A 23,928-nucleotide genomic window follows, 5' to 3' on the forward strand; every position below is an offset into this window, starting at 1 on the left:
CAGAAATAAAAGGCATAAAATGATTTTTTAAATAAGAAAAGGATGTATTTCTTATGAAAGCATTTAAGAACAAAATGAAATGGAGACATGGAAAAACTAAGGTGTTTTGGACAATCAACGCCATGAGCTACCAAAAATAGTCAATTAGAACAGAAAAGAGAGTGAACCACTTAAAAATATATACTGTGTATGTGTGTATTTTCTTCAAGTATCTTAGAAGGAGAAATGCAAAATATTTCCTCATCAGTTCCAAATTCACCACAGTACAAAGCAAAACTTTTATTACTATACCCACACAATTAAGTGTCCTGAAGTTTATTTATCCTGGTAGCTTAAAACAATTAAGTATTAGTATCTGTTTCAACTTCCTAATACTATTCAAAGGATAAAAGACAGGCTGGGGGGGAACTCATTATGTGCTTATCACTGCCACTTCATTTCAAATGCCATTTTTATCCTTGAGTGAATATGCATAACACTAAACCATGATCCAGTAATAGTTTTTCATTTGGTTCAGTATCATATAATTTAAATTAATAGAGGAAAATATTTTTAATAGCTATATCTTATCTGAGACAATTTAACTCTAAGGTCATATGACAAGCAATGTACAAGTATTTGTTAAAAACTTACCAATCTGTCAATCGTCTTAAAATGTCTATGTTACACAGCAATATTTATTACCAGAAACTGCAGTGACTGATATAAGTAGACACATTAGTTTGTTAAACTCTACCTGAAAACATGCTTTCAACAAAATCTGAACATCTTGTCTCTTGATTCATATGGTTTTACAATCAGGTCTTACTGAAGGAGCACACAGATTTCACTTCCTTTCTTGCAGACATCATGCAGGAAGAAGAATCCACAAAGAGCATTCTGGCAATCTGACAAATTGTACTATCTGGACTATAAGTCCTGAAATTCATTTAAAGAATGTCAAGGAGTTACGAGAGAGATTATGTTGTGGCCTTGATTTTTATTTTTTCCTAGAATTCTACAGATTCTAAAATTTATCAATTGATATATCTTTTAAATAAACAGCACCAGTCTTGCCCATTGATACAATTAAAATTTGACTTTTTCAGCTCTTAGTTCACAAGTTTATTATGAAAAACACTGCAGTGCTCTTGTGCAGTAACATCATCTTACAGCAGGGAGAAAAAAAAACAGTTCCATTCAAAACAACTCACCAGGTTCTGACAGTAACAAAGAACAACATGAGGCTGAGATTTGAGAAGGGAAAATAAAACTGAGTGCAGACAAATCATACAATTAAATTAAACGGTATCCCTGAAAATAAACAAAACGATTTTAAAACTCACAAGTAGAGGGGAGGCCTTGGTACTTATTTTTAAAAATGTTCATTAAGCTCCAATGATTGTTTGCTGCTATTCTTATCTACAGTCATGCTGAGTAAAGCTATAGCTAAATGGAAGTTAAATTGTATTCACGAGGTGTTAATGTTTACATCTTATTATTTGCAGTCTCTCAGAGAAAGCAAAGTAACTACAAATAGCGCTATGCCAGAAACTGGTTTCTTGACCAACAATGTCGCTTCAGCATGCAATGAACTGGTTCATTCTAAAGTGGTCACGGCTGTTGATGACAGGAGGCTTTGTATTTTTATATGGCACATCTTTTTGGTCCGTGTGAAAACAAGTTTTTTTGAATGTTAACTATTCTCTGACACTTGTGGAGTTACTGTTGCTCTTCCCATATCCATTAGGTCAATATATGGTTCATGGCAATACTGTACAAGTTTAAATTTTCATTACAGGAAGTAGTCTGGGGTACGACGAGTAACATGTGGCTCGCCTCTGCGAGGTGCTGGGTCAAACTGCAAGCTGAAAAACAGACATATTTGCTCTAAGACATCAATGTACTGACAATTAAAATCAATATTAGTCTCAGTTTTAGTTCCAGATGTACACCATAGTGGAGAAGGCAACGGCAACCCACTCCAGTACCCTTGCCTGGAAAATCCCAGGGACGGCGGAGCCTGGTGGGCTGCCGTCTATGGGGTTGCACAGAGTCAGACACGACTGAAGCAACTTAGCAGCAGCAGTATAACATACTGTTTTGAAATTTCTATACAGTAATTACAGCAAGAGTCACCTATGTAAGTCTAACTACCACCTGTCACCAGTTATTACTGTATTATTCGACTGTATTCCCCATGCTGTACATTTCTTGTGCACATTTTTACACTTTTTTCTATCCAATGATTTATGTAATAGGACCCTAATTGTAGCCTTATCATGCATCTTACATGCATTTTCTAGCTGTATGCCTCCTCAAAGAGCCAAGGCAACATCAGCCAGAGGATATGCTTCTATACATTGTGGTTCCTTCTGAGACCATTTGAAAAGATTCTACTAAGTAAGTTTTAAAGAGTCTAAGGTACTGTATCTATAATCATTTCATCCTCAGGATTTATTTACTCTACAATAAAAGTATAGGTTTAAAAGTTAAGATCCTAATAATTCATATTAAGGTCTAGGTTTCTGTTGATATATTTCAAAGAAAACCTTAAAATCTGTTTGGAATCTGGATTTAGCATAAACTCTTGAACTATTAAACCTCCCATTAAAACTAATATTCAAGTAATGGTAACCAACTACTCAGGTGTGAATACTTACAAAGAGTATTTTAGAGTATCATCAAGTTCCATGATTGCAGCTTGGTTACCACAACGATAACAATAGTTTGGAGCACTGAAAATTGTTACTACATTTCGGTCATGGCACCAGTTATATCCCTACAAGGAAAAGAACAGAAAAACAAAAACAACTGCATTTTACTCCTTTATTTACACAACTAAAGGTGACTCCCTTCAAGAAGGAAAATAGATCTGCCCTTTTCCCCAAAAAGGTTTTTACAAAAGCACTGCTTTGTTTCTGGATGATTTAACAATTTCCTGTACTCTGCACAGTGACCCCTCCTCACCTCCTGGCCATGCTGCACAGCTTGTGGGATCTCAGGTCCCCAACCAGGGAATGAGCCCAGGCCACAGCAGCAGACCACCAGGAACTCCCTACGAAGAACTCAAGAAAAGTCCTAAAAACAACAACTAAAAACAAAACCACCAATCTCAAAAGGATAAAATACTTCTCTCATTTCTTACTGCAACAGCCCTAAACAATAAGTATATGGCCATTCCTTGTACAGGCAGATACACACTCCTGGAGACTAGAACCTTATTGATTCTGTCCTCATTACAGGCATTACCTGAACTGTCCAGACATGAAGGAGAGATGACTCTAGGAACTCCAACCTCAACCCTCCAAAGTTCACCTGAATGTATGAGTAACTTTTAAAGTACTGTTCACAAATTTCTTTCCCTATCTCAAGCAAAGTCAGACTTTATGGATAATCACAGAATTGTGTCAGCATTAATCTAAACTGAATCTTAATTTTATAAGTATGCTTAATCAATGTTTTATACTATGAATTTAGCCCCTTCCCTTTTAGTTTCTTCTTTTAAATCACCTGTAATCCTACCATCCAAAGGATCACTTAAAACATTTTGGGTGTATTTCTTGCCAAACTCTCCTCCATATATATGCATATTAAATATATGTAACAAAACTGAGATTAAAAAAATGTTATACTTCCATCTCCTCCATCTACTTTCCCAGCCTTAAATCCCTAGCACTGCTCAGTCATTACGAATTATCTCAGAACATTTTAACATTTGGATCAAAAGCCTGAGATTTTACTTAGTTTTATTTTTTGGCTGTGGGGGTTCCTCAATGCTGCGTGGGGGCCTTCCTAGTCGCAGCGGGCTGGGGCCTCTCTGCCGTGGTGCTCAGGCTTCTCGCGGCAGCGGCCTCCCGTGTCCTGGGGCATGGGCTCCAGGCGCTCCGGCTTCAGCAGCTGCAGCTGCCATGCTCTGCTAGCTCTGCTACACGTGGGATCTTCCTGGTCCGGGATCCAATTGGTGTTCCTTGCACTGCAAAGCAGATTCTTAACCAATGGATCACCAGGGAAGCCCCAAAAGCTTAGGCTTTTAATTCTAGTGTGTATCCATCAAAAAGGTTCAGGCTATAATGGTACACTCATCAGAAAAATACACACATATTCTCACTAATACCATATAATTTAAAATTTCCTAAGATCTTCCTTAAGTTTATTTAAAAAGCAAGTCAATGTCAAAGAACAAACGTACCTCCATCACCAACTGATGAGCTCTAGACACCAACGTGAGGCCATTGGCATGATTAAATGTCTCAGAAATATCCTGCCCAAAGGTGTAACCAGCTCCCCGAGGAGATATACCCCAACCTCCACGGTCATCTGGATCTGACCACAGCAAGTCACACATCGGACCCTAAAAAGCAAGTTAAGTTTTAGACTACCTCTTGGAAAACTGGTTAATATGTGATCTCAGTAATTTAATCAGAAGTACCCTACTAAGTCACTTTTTGAATGGTGTTTGCCAAAACCAGTAAAAGGTTTTGCAGATACTCAAATATCTGTGTCAAATAAGTAAGAAACTATTTCCAGATGTCTTTAAGACGCACGGCCTATACCAATGAGTTCTAACAGCATCAAGCCCTAACTAATTAATAGTATAGTTAAGTAATTAAAATAGATGCTCTGAAAATAGTCACCACCTTGGTCCTAAACCCAGTCCCAGAGCTGTCATGATCTTGGCAGGTTTCTTAATGTTATCTTCCGAAGAATAGGGTCAACGAGAGTGCTCATACCACATGGGATGATTTTTGAGAATTAACAAGAAAATACATAAAATGAACTAAGTTACAATTAAGAACAGTTCCTCTTTCTAAAGTTTTCTGAAAAGAAAAAAATTTATTATCAAAAAAAGAATAATACCTCATGGGGAACTTCTTGTAGGCGATCAAGTGCTCTGATGTGATCCAGTGTATCTATGGATGGTGAGAGGCCACCATGTAGACAGAAGATCTGAAAAGAATGGATTCCAACATTACCTTCATTTAAAATAAACATTATAGACTAAGCTGCAAACAGCAGCCACATCACTCAGCCCCCTTAGTTGTTTCTGTGTCCTGCCAGAACTGGGCTTGTTTCCGCAGGATCTTTCTTTCATCCCACTCTAAACTATGGAATATACTCTTTCTTCCTGATAAACCATCCCTATTGCACCCAAACTCCAATCAGATCTTGACTTTACCCTCATCATAGACTGTTATTTTCCTTCTCATAGAATTTTCTAGAAATTTCTCTGTGCACTTGTCTACTGGGACCAGAAAAGAGTTAATTACATCTCCCCAACATGTCCAGAAACAGCCTAAGAGGATGGATGGGCTGTATCTTCCACCCTACTCCATGGTTCAGTGCCCCTCACAAATTGAGGGCCCAGAAGGAGGTGAGGGTGGAAAATAAGTTACTGGTACCTAAATGTTAAGAAAGCAGATGCCTGAAAATAATTAGAAACATAAGCTTTAAGAAGACTTACATACCTGCCCATCCACCAAGGCAGTGAGAGGAAGATAGTCAAAAAGGTCTGTAAAATACTTCCAAACATTTGCATTTCCGTATTTCCTTAAACACTCATCATAGAAACCATATACTTGTGTGATCTGTCTGCTCTCATGATTTCCTCGAAGAATGGTGATACGTTCACGGTAACGAACCTGAAACAAAAAAATGGAAAACATGAACAGCTGGCTCCTTCAAAAACCAAGTAACAACCCAGCAAACATTCTACAGGAAAATAGAGTTCCAATTTTGTTGGAAAAAAAATCTCACACTCCCACATCACACAAAAGTGAAATCAAACCTACAGATATTTATCCCACGGGGTATCTGCCAACCCCATCTCACTACCACCAACTTTATGTCAAGCATAATCATTAGCTGCAAAACTCCATCCATGAGTTTTTTTTTATTAGTTATACAACCATTACAATCCAGTTCTAGAACCTTTCCATTAACCCAAAGATCCCGCATGCCTGTTTGCGATCACTTTTGACTCCCTCTCTCAGCAACTATTAATACTCTCTTGAGATTTGCTTTCTCTAGAAATTTCATAGAAATGAAACCATGTAAAATGTAGATTCTTTGTGTTTGGCTTCTTTTAGCTTAGCAGAGTATTTTTGAGACTCATCTGTATATTAATTAGTGGTTTGTCTCTTACTGCTGCATAGCATTCCACTATGACTACTGTTTTGGCTTTTTATTCATCAGCTGGCTGAACATTTGGCCTGTCTGCAGTTTAAGGCTATTCTGAATAATGTTTCTATGATCCTACTGCCATGTAAGAAATTTCTGTATGCATATACAGAACTGAATATTGAAAGAGAATTGAAAGTCTCTTGGGTGGATTCCTATGGTTCCAATATCTTCAACAAATTAACACTTGGTATGACTAGCCTCACCCATGAAAACCACTCTACTGGGTCTGATTTATTTCTGGCTGTGCCACACAGAGCCTGTGGGATCTTAGTTCCCCAATCAGGGATTGAACCTGCAACCTCTTTACTGGGGGCACAGAGTCTTACCCACTGGACCACCAGGGAAGTTCCTGGCCCTGATTTTGACTTTAATTTGCATTTCCCTGATAACTAAGGTTTGAGCATCTTTTCATGTGCTTAATGACCATTCATACACCTTCATGGGTGAAACATCTATTCAAATATTTTGTCCACTTAAAAACTATTTGTTCTCGTACTGAGTTAGTATAGGTTTTAAAAATATATATGAATACAAAATTTTTTTTTAGTGATATCTCTTGAAGAACAAAAATTCAATTTGATGGAAGTCCAATTTATCAGCATTTTAATGGATTGTGCTTTTGGTAGCATACATAAATCATCTTTGTCAAACCCAAGGATACAAAAATAATTTTCTCCTATGTTTTATTTTAGAAGTTTCACAGTTTTAGTAATTCAGATTGATCTCCGATTAATTTTGACCTATCTGTAAAGTATGAGGTAGTTTAAGTTTGCTTTTTGCATAGGGATACACAACTGTTCCAGCATTATTTGCTGAAGTTTCCTTTCCCCTGTATTAAGTCTGCTAGGACTACCATACAGGATACCAGAGATTAGAAAGCTTAAGCAACAGAAATTTATTTCCTCACAGTTCTAGAAGCTAGAAGTCCAAGATCAAGGTGTCAGCAGGGCTAGTTTCTTCTGAGGTCTCTCTTCCATGGCTAGGAAATGGCCATCTTCTCCACGTTTCTTCTCATCATCGTCCCAGTTTTTGTGCTCTAATCTCCTCTTGTAAGGACACCAGTCAAACTGGATTAGGGGTGACCCATATGATCTCATTTTGCCTTAATTACCTCTTCAAAGGCCCCATCTCCAATACAGTTACACTCTGGGTACTGGGAGTTAGGATGCAGCGTGAATTGGGGAAGAGGTGGTAGTGGCAAATTCAGTTCATAACACAAACACCATTAAAAACAATTTATTTATTTATGGCTGCACTGGGTCTTTGTTGCTGCACACACAGGCCTTCTCCAGTTGCAGAGAGCAGCAACTACTCTCTAGGTGCATGGCTTTCTCATTACAGTAGTTTCTCTTGTTGTGGAGAATGGGCTCTAGGGTGCGCGCACTTTAGGAGTTGTGGTTCACAGGCTCTAGAGCACTGACTCAGTACTTGTGGCACACCGGGAAAGCTGTCCTGCAGCACATAGGATCTTCATGGACCAGGAATCAAATCTGTGTCCCCTGCACCACTGGCAAGCAGATTCTTTACCACTGAGCCACCAGGGAAGCCCCAAACGTGAATTCTTAAGTTAGTATATTTATTCTTCCTCTGAGCGTTGGGACTCATCCTGGGCTTTAAGTATAGGTTAGCTTGCAAGATTGCTTTCATAGCATCTACAGTCACTACAGAAACTTTCCATCATTTAATTCCACTCCTTCAGTTTACAGATGCACAACATAATGACCTCTGAAAATGTTTTGCAGCACTTTACATGACTCAGACTAGTTGCTTCATCAACACTTACATTTCTGTCGATTGCTCAAAATTCAGTGTTTGCCAAAACTACATCTCAGTGCTTCTCCAATACTAGAAAATGCTGTCAGTCATCTTACCATTTTTACATACTCTTTAATAAAATTATCTACCCAAAAGAAAACTCTAACAATTTAAGCAAAAGGTTATCCTAAAATGTTTTCTACCATTTTGTGTTTCACCTTCAAATCTTTGTATATTTCCCAAAGCTACAACTGGTATAAAAACAGCTGGCTTTCTTTAATTATCATTTCTATTGTACTAGATTATCATGTCATGTCTAATGGCTGCAAACTATTCCACTGAGATAAGCCATAACTTAGATATTCACTTACTGTTATTTATATCAATTCCTTCTTTGAATTAAAGATAATGCTACAATTTACATTTTCATATATGTAAAGCTTCTTTCCTCTTAAAACTTCTTTCTCAGTACCATTTAGTTACAGGGTTGTTGTGTCAAAGGATATAAACATGCCAATATTGGAAATGCGCTGCTCCATTAGTGAATATGCTTCAAAAATACCTAGAAAGGTAATTATATTACCTGTTCTAACTCCAATTTATTAAATAAAACTTCTATTTAACCAGCCCTCTAGCATTTTTAAATCATCTGACTGAGGCATTCTTTTCCTTAGAAAATAACTCGTTTTTATATTCTGTACCATTCCCTCACACTCAGAATGAAGATAGACATGATTTATTAAGTCCCAAATCTGAATATCTAGATTCCTATATGTGGAGATTTATTCTAAAATCTAACGTGCAGATAGATAAGACCACAAATCACTAGGGGGGTGGGGGTGGGGGGTGGAGGAAGGACATTCAAGAGGCGTGTCATATCCAGTTCAAAATGCTCAAATATAAAATTGAAATTACCTTAAGAGCTACAAGCAGAGTAACTGTTTCCACTGAATAGTATCCTCTGTCAACATAATCGCCCATAAACAAGTAATTTGTATCTGGTGATTTGCCACCAATTCTAAACAGTTCCATGAGATCATGAAATTGCCCATGCACATCTCCACAGACAGTGACTGGACATCGAACTTCTTGCACATTGGATTCTTTCGTCAGGATTTCTTTAGCCTACAGATGGAGAAAAATAAACCAAGACACTTAGCATTAAACAACATAAACAAAGATATGTTTAACTATACTTAAGATACAAGCTGCACTTAATACAGCTTTAAAGGGCAGACTGAGCATAAGATGAAAAAGCAGACAATTATGACCCCATTAAAATAAGAGGGTAAGACATGCCTAAAATCTATCCAACAGCTATCTCATCCCTGATCCTAGGAAAAACATGTATCAAGGTGCACAGTCCCATTCTTCCCATCAGTACTACAAGTTTTAGGCCTATCAGTTGCCATCTAACTAAATGCTAAAGAGATCATTATTAGCAGTCATATGGAGCAAGACACTCAGGTACCTAGTTCCTCAATATACTCTAGGATTTCAGGCTATGTGGAGAGGTTTCTTAGCCCTACTTTATTTAAAAAATATTCTGGGGACAATATTAAAACTTGGGATTTTGTCTTTGTTTTTACCCTCTTCATACCAAAGTACAAACTTACTGTTTTACAACTGTGACTATTCAATATACATGGTTTTTATGCTGCTTTTAGAAAACTAGCATCCTATGCATTTTCCCATGTAACCACAAATTCAAACATTACTTAAAAGACAGGAAGCTCAATTTTTATTTTTTTTCTTGCTGATTAATTATCTTTTTGGCTGTGCTGGGCCTTGCCGCGCATGGGCTTTCTCTTCATTCCAGTGTGCGGGCTTCTCTTGTTGTGGAGCACAGGCTTGGCAGTTGGGGCGTGAGGGACCCAGAATGTGTGGGCTCAGTAGTTGTGGCAGGGGCTTAATTGCTCCTCAGCATGTGGGATCTTCCAGGAACAGGGTCAAACCCATGTCCCCTGCACTGCCAGGCAGCATTTTAACCACTGGACAACCAGGGAAGTTCTAAACATTAGTTTTAAGAGTAACATAATAGGCCACTCAATAGAAACTCTTTTATTCATTTCCATCACACATTTATTAATCACTTGTGCTAGTTTCTCAGTTATGGCCGATTCTTTGCAACCCCATGGTCTGTCCGTGGAATTTTCTAGACAAGAATACCGGAGTGGGTTGCCATTCCCTTCCTCAGGGGATCTTCCCACTACTGTATGCTAAAAACTGTTGAGTGACTGGGAGATAACCACTCATTTGCTCGACTATGAGTGGTACTTTGTGCCAGACCCCATGCTAATCCCTGGAGGTATAGTAAAACAGATCATTCCCAAGCCAGGGTTGGTGAGGGGGATTTGGGGAATTATTACAATTAGCAGATGCAAAAAGAGATGTATTAAAGTCCAAGGAATTAACCAGGAAAGGTTAACATGGTTATAGCACAGTACGGAGAAACAGAGACAAGGGCAGACTAAGGTGGGGTCAACAAACCACCTGATTTTAGCACTGGTAGTCCTGAATCCCAGGAAACACCTCAGTTGCATCCAGGCAAACCACGATGACAGACGGTCATCCAGGTAAGAAATATAGGGGGGGAACAGAGCATGGATATGGACTGAAAACAACTCTAATTGTAGTAGCAAAACAAAGATCCAACAGACAGAAGATCTGATGAGTGAATTTAGGATTTCAGAGGTAGTGTTATGACTGTGGATACCTGAGGTGGAGTAGAGCTTAAAGGTCACCCACCAGTACTCCGGGACCAAACGACCGACAAGTCTTGCCTGTCTCCTTCCAAAACATATCTCAATCCATATGCTTCTACATATTTTGTCAACATCCTGATCCAAATGACCATCACTTAGCCTGGATTGCTGTTAGCCTCCACAACGATCTCCCTGTTTCTAGTCTTCCTACTCCAATTTATTTTCCATGTAACAATCAAAGTGACAGCTTAAAAATTATCACCAGATTCGCTTTATCCACCACTGTTGACACCAGGGGTCCCCAACCTCTGGGATCTAACACCTAATGATCTGAGGTGGAGCTGATGTAATGATAATAAAGATGAAGTGCACAATAAATGTAATGTGCTTGGATCATCCCAAAACTAGCCTTCTCTATGGAAAAACAGTCCTCCATGAAACCGGTCCCTGGTGTCAAAAGGACTGCTTGTCCACACAGCACCTCGCTAGAACAACACCCCAGATGTAGAAGGCACTTCTTATTTTGAGGGAATCAAAAACTTAAAACTGAGATACTGGATAGGTACTGGTGTCTTCAGGGAGAGCCCTGAACGTCTCCCAGGACAATGGCATAAGTACAGGCTTAGAAAATGGTACCCAAGTTCTCTGGATAATGAAGAAACAACAGGTAACAGCTGTAAAGAAAAAAGCCCATGTATCTAGGTTGAGGACAGAAACCTGACAAACACAAGGAATTTTATTCTCAAGTAGAAGAAGGCAGAACACATCCACCTGGGAGAGCTACTACAGAAGGTACAAGACTTTCTCAGGGAGAGAACTGTGGCTAATGAGTCACAGCTCACTACATTGTGAGCAGCAACCACGGATGTCAAGGACTGATTTATTTGCTGCTGCACTGGGCTGCTGGGCATAGGCTTTCTCCAGCTGTGGTGAGTGGGGGCTACTCTCCTGATGCAGTGTGAGGGCATCTCACTGCAGTGGCTTCTCTTGTTGGAGCATGGGCTTAGCTGCCCTGCAGCATGTACAACTTCCCGGACCAGGCAACCCACACCCCCTGCAGTGGTGGGGGTATTTTAACTGCTAGACCACCAGTGAAGTCCCCTACAGACTGGTTTTAAGGCAGCGGGACGCAACCTTAGCAGCACATTAAAAAATCACTTAGAAAATCTTCAAAAATATTCAGATGCCCAACTACTACTTCTCCCAATTAAGACAGAATCTTCGTGGGTGGGATCCAAGCATAAATAAGTCTTCCCTCCCTCCTCTATGCTTTCTTGGGTGCAGTCAAGCTTAAGAAGAACTATTTTGAAGTCTCCGAACATTCTGGGGAGACTATTTCAGGACACTTATCAACCACTGACATAGAAATATTAAATAGTTTGATCTAACATTTTTAAATTTAGAAAAAAATTCCGTTTCAAAAAGAGGCCATTTCTTAAGAAATTCATTTACTCTCTCTACAGTAATTCCAACTTCCCAATTCATTATTACTGAAAAGCAGAATATTCTATTATTAAATATTCCATTACTATGTCTATTTGGAATACTGGGCCTAATGTTATCAGCACCTAGTATATACATGCGTTCTCAGTCGCCAAGTTGCCGCCAGGTTGCGTCTGGCTCCTGGCAACCCCATGATCTCAAGTCTGCCAGACTCCTCTGCCTATAGGATTTTCGAGGCAAGAATACTGGACTGGGTTGCCCTGCTCTCCTCCAGGGGATCTTTCCACCCAGGGACTGAACCTGGGTCTCCTGGATTGCAGGCGGATTCTTTACCACTGAGCCACCTGTGAAGTCCTCAGTACATACTATGAACGAAATGACAGGTTCTACTTAAACCCATGTAAATCTTGCCTTGATGTTACCACACTTATTTCCACCAGAAGCGAAAGTTGTCATTAATGACTGCCTTCTAAAAAATAGTATTTCCTGTGATTTATTACTGTTTCTAAATTGGAGTATAACTGCTTTCCAATGTTGTGTAGTTTCTGCCGTAGAGTGAAGTGAATCAGCTGTGTGTGCTGTGCTTAGACACTCAGTCCTGTCCAACTCTCTGTGACCCCATGGACTGTAGCCGCCAGGCTCCTCTCCATGGGGGTTCTCCAGACAAGAATACTGGAGTGGGTTGCCATGTCCTTCCTCCAAGGGATCTTCCCAACCCAGGGATCAACCCAGGTCTCCAGCACTGCAGGTGGATTCTTTACTGTCTGAGCCACCAAGGAATTAGCTGTATATAGTATACACAAATCCCCTTCGTCTCACCCCACTCCCCATCTTACCTATCTAGTCATCAGAGCGCATGGAGCTGAGCTTGTAACTGCCTTAAATCCCTTATAATCTACTCAAAATCTCTATTCAAATCATAAAAGAAAAGCCTAATGCTATTTGTCCCTTTCAGGGCTTTCAATTTAGACAAATCACAATGATAAACATTGTATCTACCTTCAATTTTATTTTTTAGTCTTTATTTAACTTGTTACAATATTGTTTCTATGTTTCAGGGTGTTTTGTTTTTTTTTTTAACTACCTCTAGGCATGTGGGAACCTAGCTTTCTGACTAGGATCCAACCTACACCCCCCTGCATTGGAAAGCAAAGTCTAACCACTGGACAGCTAGAGAATTCCCAACAGTAATACATTCTTGTAAAAAAAACTTTAGCAGCAGATAAAACTAAATGTCCCTTCTGACCACTCTCCAGAATTCTGCTTTTCTTGGGAAAAATAACCAACCACAGCATTCTGAGCTATGTCCTTCTGAAGTCTTATTTACAAAATTTTATATACATATTATATTCCCACAGAAACATAATAGTTTTCTTTGCATTTTTAAACTAGAAACAACATTAAGGGAAAAGCAGCCTCCTCAGAGTTCATAATGCATACACAGAGAGACCAGGTCAGTTTCTCACACTGGAAGTAAAATACTTCCTGAAGGGTTAGGATACAAGGAGTGTGTACTGAAATGCACATCCCAGTGCCTGCTCCCTTGTATCCCTATGCTGGCATGTCTCCTGAAAGATTTCATGAAGTGGACCTACGAGCATATACAGCAGTTTGTACTGTTTTTATGTTGACACTACCTTACCGTCCTCTGAAAAGGAAAAGCCACTGTATAGATAAAGTGAACACTCTTACCCTGGGAAAGTCAAAGCTTGCTCCTCCCTTCCCAGCAAATTTTAGACCAGAAAAATTATAATTAAATCCTGAAGAAGTCAGTAGTATATATCAGATGCAATCCAGCCAACTATTAAGTATACTGTAATAAATATTCAAGCTTATAAAGGACCAGTTAAAACACACTTAAAAAAAAAAAAAAAATCTCAATTTACCACTCTCAGATGATCACTACACCAAAAGATGAAATTCCCAGAACACTGTAACAAAAAATACTGCAGACATCTCGTTAAAGATTATCCTACAGTCAGGAAAACTAATCATAGAAATGTCTGAGAGAAGCTGTGCTATCACAAGAAATCAGGCCTATAAATCCAAGAAGCACCTAACAGAAGCCCCCCTCTACGGGTCACCCAAAGAGACCTCTAAATGAGTCACCATCTTTAGTGTCCAAGCCTTTACCAACCACCAGTTTCAAAGACGGCTGGCTATACAACTTCAACTCTCTTCGAGTTTAATACTCAAAGTAAATGGCAGAAATAGACTTTCAAGGTAACTCAGTTAACATTAAACATTTTAAAAAATTTTAATAACTACCTTTTCACTCTCATGGTATTCTAACTCCCAAAACTTAAAGCCTCAGGTCATCTGAATTATTCACAGAAGCAAAAGCAACACACCTCCCAAACTTCTATTTCCCCTAAAACATTTCTCAAAGACTTCAAAGTCTCAGCTAATATAATTAATATTTCAAAAAAGAATGAAAAGCAAGTTCTAAAAAATAGTGTAACTAGCACCATATTGATTTATTGGGCCCCTACTGAAATTCAGTCAAATGATACAGATTGATATGAATTAATTCAAGGGAAGTATCTTCCCAGAACAAGTCAAAACTGAAACAAGTTATTCCATTTAATAAGAGCTTATCACAAGTAACTGTGGAAAGTTAAAACTTCTTACATGTCCTAAAATTTTAAAACTTAAAAGATTCACCCAAGGACAGTAACCTTCAGGAACATTAACTTATTATAAACATCCTCTCAGCATTCTGAGTTCTGATTCAGAAATCTCATTTTATTTTCAACCTACTATAAAACCATCAGGTAATAAGGTCAATGACCTATAGACTTGTTCTATATTCTTAGATATGGACTATCCCTAACAACCATAACAATGTGAAATTGCAAACAAATCAGACTGAAAATAGATCAACAAAGCCAAGATTTTTCAAGGAAAGCAAATAAAAGAAGAAAACATGAACAGATTCACCAACCATTTATATATATTAATTTCCTTAAGGATATACAATAGTGATATAATTTCTATGTAATTTACACAGCAGAAAAAGCTATGCAACACATTTATGCATTTTTACATTTTAAATAAAAAACAGGCAATGTATTTATGCATTTTATTATTAAATCAAGAAAAACATTTAAAAATACAAAATAATTACAGTGTAAAAATTCTTTGTATAAAATGACTGGAAAACAGTAAAATCCTAAGAGATTGTTTTATTTCAGTGGTTAACCTGTAAGAATATGGCCTTCTCAATTTTACCATACCTACAAAAGCTATTTTCATTACTTTGTATTCCCTTCCAGTTTATAAGTGGCCACCATCTCAATTTGTGTCCTAAAGTTCCAAATACTGATCCAGTTTCCTACAGCATGATACTGATCAATGTAAACTGTTGTATAACATGCTCCTGAACAGATCTATACAAGTATTATTATTTGAATCATTTTCTTTCAGGAAATTTTCAATTGTGGCATCACAGTATTAACATTTTTTGTTTTCTATGTACTACTGGACCAACTACTGCCCAATGTACTATGCAGTAATAAATGGAAGACCATACCCATTCTCAGCTATTTCAGATATGAAGTGTTATCTTCTAATTTAACTGACACTTTTCATTTAAGAATTCAGACTTTTTATTTCATGTTTATATAGCATTAGGTATTTCTTCTCCTATACAATGTGTCCACACAAACTAGATCTTTCTATTAAAAATCTGGTAATTCTAGTGTTCATTAGAACTCTAGTTTAAGTAAATTTTACATTACATATTTCAATCAGTTGAATACATCTTCTACCAGTACAGCCATAAACACATGAGAAGCAAACAAAAAAGTAATTTTTGAATTTTACTTCTCAGTTTAAGTGAAAAATTAAAGACATCTGAAAACTTTTTTAGGACTCCATGCTTCTACTGCAGGGAAGATCTTGCATACTGCTCAGCATGACCAAAAAAATAAGAAGTAAAAATAAATAAAATGCCTGTAGGGTCAAACAACCATGTTAAGTATCCTGGTTAGGCATGGAAAGATATTTCAAAATATAAAATAAAAAGCACAATAAGTTTGCAACAATGAAGTTTTTCAATATCCTAAGAGAATTTCATTTTGCTTCATACTGCCTTTATGGTTTAATATAAAAGTTGTTTTTCTTTAAGTTCGTGATAAATATGTGACCAGATTTTTATTTTGGTGTCATACATAAGATAGGACATATTACTAAGCTCTAGAAGCAAATGAATCTTGAGTTAATTATCTCAAACTACCAAATCTTTCTTCATAAACTTAGTCTTTCATTAATTATACTGATCAGATGCCACAAATATTTTATGAAATATTTCAGTCGTTTTTTATTAAAATTCTGTATTTAAAAGTCCTCTGGAGAAGGGAAAGGCTACCCACTCCAGAATTCTGGCCTGGAGAATTCCGTGGACTGTACAGCCCATGGGGTCACAGAGATTTGGACATGACTGAGTGACTTTCACACTTTGCTTTTTGATTTAGGGTCTAATGGAAAGAAAAAGGTCAGGGATGAGGGGAATCCTAAAATTCTATCAAGAGAATAAGTGATGTTTTCCCATCTTTTTCTGTCAAATAACCATCTTACTTCCGACCAAAATGAACATTAAAAAAAATATTTTAGATTATTTATGACTGCTCACGGGCTTTCTCTAGCTGCCCCAAGCAACTAGAGAAATAACTACTCTTCGTTGGTATGTGCGAGCTTCTAATCCCAGTGGCTTCCCTTTCTGTGTAGAACAGGCACGAGGGCGCCCAGATGCCAGTAGTTGTGGCATGCGGGCTCAGTAGCTGCCTCACGCATGTGGGATCTTCCCAGACCAGGGACTGAACCTGTGTGCCCTGCACTGGCAAACAGATTCCCAACCTCTGGACCACCAGGGAAGTCCTGACCTTTTCTTTAAAGCAGTATGTCTCACTTGCAACAGGATGGCCCCCATCTCTACCAACAAACATACCCACGTGCATGAATTAAACAGTCCCAATCGTTCCTGCATACGGAAAAAAAAAATATTAATCTACTAAACTGAGAAATGTTGCCATATACACAGCTAAAATTTTCACAACAATCCATCCTGAATGAGATTCATCCTCACTGAGTCTGGTGTCTTCTCTTATCTGTGAGAGGTGACTTAGCCTTGAAGACCTTTAAAGTTCTTTTCATCACTAAAAAGGGATTCCCTCATAACGCAGTTGGTAAGAATCCACCTGCAATACAGGACACCCCTGTTCGATTCCTGGGATGGGAAGATCCCCTGGAGAAGATAGGCTACCCACTCCAGTATTCTTGGGCTTCCCATGTGGCTCAGCTGGTAAAGAATCTGCCTGCAATGCAGGAGATCTGGGTTCGATCCCTGGGTTGGGAAGAGCCCCTGAAGAAGGGAAAGGCTACCTATCCCAGTATTCTGATCTGGAGAATTCATTCCATGGACTGTACAGGCCATGGGATTGCAAAGAGTCGAACACGACTGGAGTGACTTTCACTTTCATCACTAAAAAGCTTTTTTATTGGAAGTCAAAGCCCCCCAACAGATAGCAGGCAACATTGCCAGTTTACAGATGATGGGCAGCAGAGAAAGACAATGAGATAGCCACTAGCACAAAAATTCTAAAATCTTCCCTATCTGGAGCTTACAAGTTCAACCTCCTGACTTATCCAAAACCCTGCTACAGAGCAATAACAAATCCCTACAACAACAACACTACTATTTAGACAAACTTAAATAGTGAAAATAGAACATATAAGGAGAGCATAAAAATTTTTGGTTGAATGTATTCCAAAACAAGTGTACACTGTCACAGTTAGTATCACTGACACTCCATAACTTGTGTGAACTACACTTTGCATGACTACGTTATCTAATGTTTATCTTTCAGGGGCACTCTAGAAAAAAGGTTCTCAATCTTCTTTCAGGCCTCTCAACAACAGAAAGGTAAAAATTCCCACTGGTGGTAGTAACCAAATGACTAAGGCAGAGGTGGGGACAGGGTGTGCCAGAGTGACTGGTCAGCTGGTCACGTACAGTTTAGAAAATACCCAGATGCAGATATATGTCACTGCTTTGTTCATCCATTCCAAATCACAATACCAATCAATCAACAGGCAACAGTAAGTTTGTACTGTGAAAAAATTAAGCAGTCAGTTCTAGAGTGCTCTTTACAGTCCATTCAGACCTCACTCACCCCAGCCATTTACTGGCCACCACACCTCTCTCCACTTCTGTCTCTTCTACAACTCCTGCTCCAGAAGTTGAAATCCCCTCCAGTTATACTCTATTCAGATCTCACTTGTCCAGTAGAGTGCAGATTGAGGTTTTTTCATAAAAGGATGATAATGAAAAATGGGTAAGGAAAAGAGGTGCAAATAAGAGAAACAGCTCTTAAAAAAAAAGAGAGAAACAGTTCTAAATATAAAGAAAATAGTAAAAGGAGGGGAGTTGATTCTATGCCACACATAACTTTTCCTACTTCTTCTCAGCACCCTCAAGAGAGACTCCTCTCCACCATTACATTAATCCAAACCCGATGTCTCCTGGTTTTCCTTAAAGCTCATCTCAAAACTAAATAAATAATACTCTACAGGTAACTGACAAACCTGACTTACAATGAAACCAGGAAAAAGAACACCAAACAAGAGTTATCTCAAATGCTCTTCCGTTGCCCATCATTCTTTTTATAGCATGAGTTTCACCTTAGTTCTACTGCCCAGATTTGCAGACACAGAACTCTTGACTCTGACAGAGAAACAAAGGTAGAGTTGGGGGAGGGGGGAAGTTTGTGTCTCCAAAAAGAACTGTTCACCTTTCTAGTGTTTCCTCATTAAGTCAACTCAAAGACAGCTGCACTACTGATTCACGCCTGGAAGATCACAAAATACACCCAAGCAAACAGCCTTGATCAAGGTAGCTATGAGGATAAAAAGAAAGGCATTTTAACAAGCTGTAATGAACAATATAAATGTCAGTTACGCTTTATTAGAATATTTTAGAGCTCATTCTCTGGATCATGATTTACACTATCTTAGAATACACAGAAAATGAACTGGGGTTTTCACCTCACTAATCTTATTTGAGAGGCAAATGCAGTTAGCCACATCCAATATTGAAGAATAATTACTGTTTCCTCCTCCAGGACAGAGTGAGACAACAGTATGTGACATGAATAGGAAGCTTTTAAGCAATCAGAACAAAAATTATACTTTCTTTTACACAACTGAGGAGTCTGCAATTCAGTTTGGCCTCAACTCATCTGCAACCTTCATTATTAACACTACCTTAGAAGAGAGGGAGGCTGTGAAGTAAGACTAGAACATTGGGCTTCAAGTCTATAAAACTAGGCAATCTCAATTTAGTCGCTGTAGCCAAGTCTCTTTACATTTCCGAGGTGTGGTTTCTATCTATGAGGATAACTGTTTTATACGCTTGCTAAGAGAACTGCGTATGTGATAGTATGATGAAAACAGTATTTGTATCATGCTGCCCCCACAACTGCTCGTTCTTGATATTCAAATTACCTTTATGGAAATGAGTCAAACAACCTTTTAAATTAAACACACAAATACAGACTCACAAAAATATATTACCCATTTCATATAGAAATTTAACCTTGGTCAAGTATTTTGCAGGTCATCCAACCAGAAGAAGACTCACACTGCATTTTATTTATAGTGCTTGCACAGCAATAGAAAATAGCATGCCTAGGTAAAGAACTCCTCTGGATACAAACAACATTCTCCACAAGTTTGGTAAGACATGAAAGCACAAAGCCAAAAATCATACCTAAATGAAACCACTGCTGAACAAGACTGTTTACTAGAGCTAGGCACACAACAACATCCTTGGCTTTGACATAGATCACATCCTGGGGGGAGAAAATCTTAACTAGTTAATAACATAAAAGCCATATTCACTCTTGCTTATAAAGACACACTTTTCTTCTTATAACCAAAGAAATTAGGAATTAGCTATCTCCACCAAGTATCTCTTCTTTAAAAACAAAAAGGGAAAAAAGAAAAAAACTATAATACTAATCAAAGTTTTTCCCTCAAGGTTTTCAAAATATGTAGCCTTCACTAGATGTACTACTGGTCATACAAATATTAATGGTGAAAAGAGAACTTTTTTCCATGTACTTTAACTTGTCTCGTCTATCTAAAAAGCCGCCTTCAAATTAATTTAGCTTGAAAGACTAGAGCTCTAAGACTTGGAATACTTAACAAGTTAAAAACATTTTGAAAGCTGTGTGGTATCTCCCCAAAAGGATCCAACACTTAGAAATCTAGCTTCAAATATTTTTTCCTTTTTTTTTTTTTGGGCTCTAAGAATTAAAATCTTGATGCAGTAAATGAGCAATGGAGAATTAAGCATAAATTGATTAACGTCACCACATCTAAATTTACAAAGAGGTGGGAAACAATGACCATTCACCAAATAGACCAAGCTTCAGCACCCCACTGTAACTCCAGTATTATCTTCTGTTGTCTCCAACAAGAACACTCTACTTCTGTGGTCCATCTACAACTGACTTCCAACTAGATTCAGTCTCCTGGAGGATAAGCATGAATTTTTCATTCTTCTCATAAAAGTAAGCAATCATGGGTATCTAGTAAGTTTTCAATATTTAAAGACAGTACTAATTTAAAATAGAACTGTACTCTCTCAGATTAGAAAGAACCTTGGGACATCTGTTTTAATTCTAGCTTATAGACAGGAGGACCAAGTGAAGTGGCTGCCTCAAGGTCAGAGACAATTACTTGGTGGCAGAAAGAGGACTAGCGTCCAGGTCTATCGAACAGTTCGGTGGGCTTCTAACTACATCATTGCTCTCTTGCAATGTTTTCTAAGCAAATGACTAGTCACCTAGCCAACTGCTGACTGAAAGTCAGTATACAGAGTAAGAACTCAACCCTAGAAGTCATTAAAATCATCGCTTACAGTAGTACCTAAACACTAAGATGTAACATTATACATTAAGTGATCCTTAAAAGTCTATTTCTAAACCTTTAAAATAAACGTCATCCTCATGAATTAAGGATCAAGAAGCAACACAAGACTACACTGTTACTATTAAAATTCAGCTCGGTGAGATGATGCGCCACCTCATCAACTAACAGTTTCTGTCGAAGCTTGGGGATAAACAAATCTGAATTAGACTCACTTAAATTGCAATTATTCACAGAATAGTATCTGAAACAGCCTGTTTTAGGAGCATATACATCAAGCTCCCATTAAACCACAGGTCAGCATAATTGCTGTCTAATAATTACCTTCACTATTCCAGAAAGGCTGACATTCCACAATTCTGTAAAATGAGAAGCTGCAGAGGTAATTTTGAAAAGGTTAAGCTGAAGCATTCATGGTGGAGCTCATCATTTTCTCTACTTTAGAAAACTGAATTATAAGACTTAAATCCAACAGGCTACCTGTTTCCCCAACTCCGTGGGAAAAAGAACTCGGAATTAGGTAACTTAAAATGCACTTGCTGAAACAGACTACTACATTCTAATTTCAACATCCCTAAGAGAAATTATTTTAACACTAAGCACAATATCTGGAATACAGAAGAAGCTGAATCGACATATATTATTATTACTATCACTATTTAAAGTCACAAATACACAACTTTTCCAGCAAGGAGCTAGGACACAATATTTGCTGCTCTTACAGTTCATGATGCTCATTTAAAAAATAAATGGCAAAAAAAATGGCTTAGAGAAGGGTTTCACACTACCCAATTTGAGTCAGCATATAAATCATAAACTGACACTTGATTTCCAATCCAAAGTTCCTTATGGTGTATGACTCACCAAATTCTCCATTTCTTCCTACTATGAAAAAGAAGTTACACTCCTCCTTTAACTACCACCTCTGACATTCGTAGGTTAGAGATCCATCTTTAAATTCTTCAAAAACACAACCTTAAGTCTCTAGAAGAGACTGCTCGGTGCGTTTAACACAAACCACCCAAGACAGTACTTAAAGCTGTGGGGCCTTCAGGTAGGACCTGGGATCTGGTCTACAAGCCTGCCTTTCGGGGGAGCCTCTGGACAGCTCTGGACCTGAGAATTAGGCCAGAGAACCAGTAAAAAGCCTCTTACTCACCTCAGAGAAGAGTTCTGGGTCCCATTCCCAAGCCACAGAACCCAAGTTCTCTTACCTAAACCTTCCCCAACTCCGACCCACAGGGTCTCACTCCCCCCAGCCATCTCGCCCCGCGCCAAGGCCGGGAAGCTCTAAAGCCCCGGAGTTGAGTGAACGGCGCCATTTTAGGCGGCCGTGGCAGCGACAACCAATCCCTGCGCGAGAGGCAGGGGGCGCCGGGTCGCCCGGGAGCCGCCTCCGGGCCGCGCCGGGCGCGGGTCCGGGAGGCTCGGGGGGCCGGGGCCTCCGCCATGTTGCACCCTCCCCACGGCGGCCTCCTCCTCGGGAGGGCTCTGCCCGCCGCGGCTCCCCCATCCGAGATGTAGCTCACCTTCTCGCAGAGGCTCTTAACCTGGGACTCGGACAGCTGCTTGCACTCGTTCAGCTGCTCGATCCACTGGTCCAGCTCCTTGGTGAACACCTTCTCGTCCATGATGCCACCCGCCCGAACCGGCTGCCGCTCCGCGCTCCTCCCGCGCCGCCGCCCGCACACGGGCCACACGCACACGCCGCCGCCGGTTCCCGGAGTATTTGTGCGGGTACTGGCGGTTCCTCGGCGCTAGCGCTGGCCCTGTGGCTCGCCCCTCTGTGCTCGGCCACCGGCCGCTGCCCTCCTCCACTCGCTCTAGCCCCGAAGCTCTGCTCTCTGTAATGGCGGCCGCCGGCGTGGTGACGTCACGCCCGGCGTAAGGAGGCGGCAGGGTGCGGAGGGGTAGAAGGGCCGGGACCGGAGCTGCGCAACTGCAGTGCCAGCCACGATCCGCCGCCAGACTCTCGAAGTAGGGCTCGACGCGCAGGCGCAAAGCAGCTTGCTGGTTACTGAGGCACCTTGGCCTTTAGGGCGTGGTTTTCTAGAAGGGAGGGGCCGAGGGAAGGGAAGACCTAGACCAAGCAGGGGCCCGGCTTGCTGCCGGGAAGTAGGCTAATCCCAGAGCACTGAGTCCTGTGCTTCGCGGGCGTGGACGTGGCGCAGGCGCGGTCGGGGTGGGAGGATGGCTCCGTGCAGCTGGAGACTTTTTCCCTAAGGTGATACCCTTCGGCTTTTCACCTGGCGACTGAAGTTAAATTAAGGAAACTAGAAATGCGACCGCATGGCTCCTGCATGATACAACAGTACTGAAATTGCGTGGAATTCTTGCATCTTGGGAGCAAGAATGGGCGCCGAGTGGTAGCGTGGTTGGAGTAGCCACTTCCTCCTCCGGGCGCGGTCGGCACATTGTAATTAGGTCACTCGTAGGCGGAGGAGGGTGTACCTGTCGGGGGAAGGCCGCGCGGTGCACCTGATTCCCCCGGCACACACCTGTCCTCAGGCCTAGACGTCTCTTCCGGCCCGATGGCTGGGGCCTCGTAGCGCTCCTGGCTCCTGCACGCGCCGCGAAGCCTCGCCCCTTATAGCGTCTCTCCCCAGGTGTGCGTCTCCCTCCGGCTCCAGTTATTCCAGGGAAGGAGAAACGCTCCCTCCAAACTCTCCCCCAGGCTGGGCAAATGCTCTGCTCTCTCTGGCCTTTATTCTAAAGGGAAAGCCGGGAGGAGATGACGCACCCGTCCTGCCCGCGACCAGGTTAGAAGCAGCTAAGATCCGCGCTTTAAAGAGAGCTCAGATACCTTAGGTCGGACCTCTGTCTGGTTATGAATCTTTTTGAGATTTATTAAATGTTTTAACATTTGTTGTCCCTGCGTTCACAGAAATATTTGGCTCCGTAGACTGACAACTATGTGCTAGATCCATGCCTG

General features: G+C 40.0%; 1 protein-coding gene across 1 annotated transcript; it reads right to left on the reverse strand.

Annotated features, from left to right (window-relative positions):
* Window positions 1–959: 959 nt before the first annotated feature.
* On the reverse strand, window positions 960–22,825 carry PPP2CA (protein phosphatase 2 catalytic subunit alpha). Its single transcript, XM_020908061.2, has 7 exons — window positions 22,526–22,825; window positions 8,833–9,042; window positions 5,448–5,621; window positions 4,840–4,929; window positions 4,172–4,333; window positions 2,643–2,761; window positions 960–1,847 (listed from the first exon to the last, which is right to left on the reverse strand). The coding sequence occupies exons 1-7, from the start codon at window positions 22,625–22,627 to the stop codon at window positions 1,775–1,777; spliced, it is 930 nt and encodes a 309-aa protein (XP_020763720.1). The 5' UTR covers window positions 22,628–22,825; the 3' UTR covers window positions 960–1,774.
* Window positions 22,826–23,928: the final 1,103 nt, after the last annotated feature.

Source organism: Odocoileus virginianus, chromosome 3 (assembly GCF_023699985.2).
Source record: "Odocoileus virginianus isolate 20LAN1187 ecotype Illinois chromosome 3, Ovbor_1.2, whole genome shotgun sequence".
Classification (NCBI taxonomy): domain Eukaryota; kingdom Metazoa; phylum Chordata; class Mammalia; order Artiodactyla; family Cervidae; genus Odocoileus; species Odocoileus virginianus.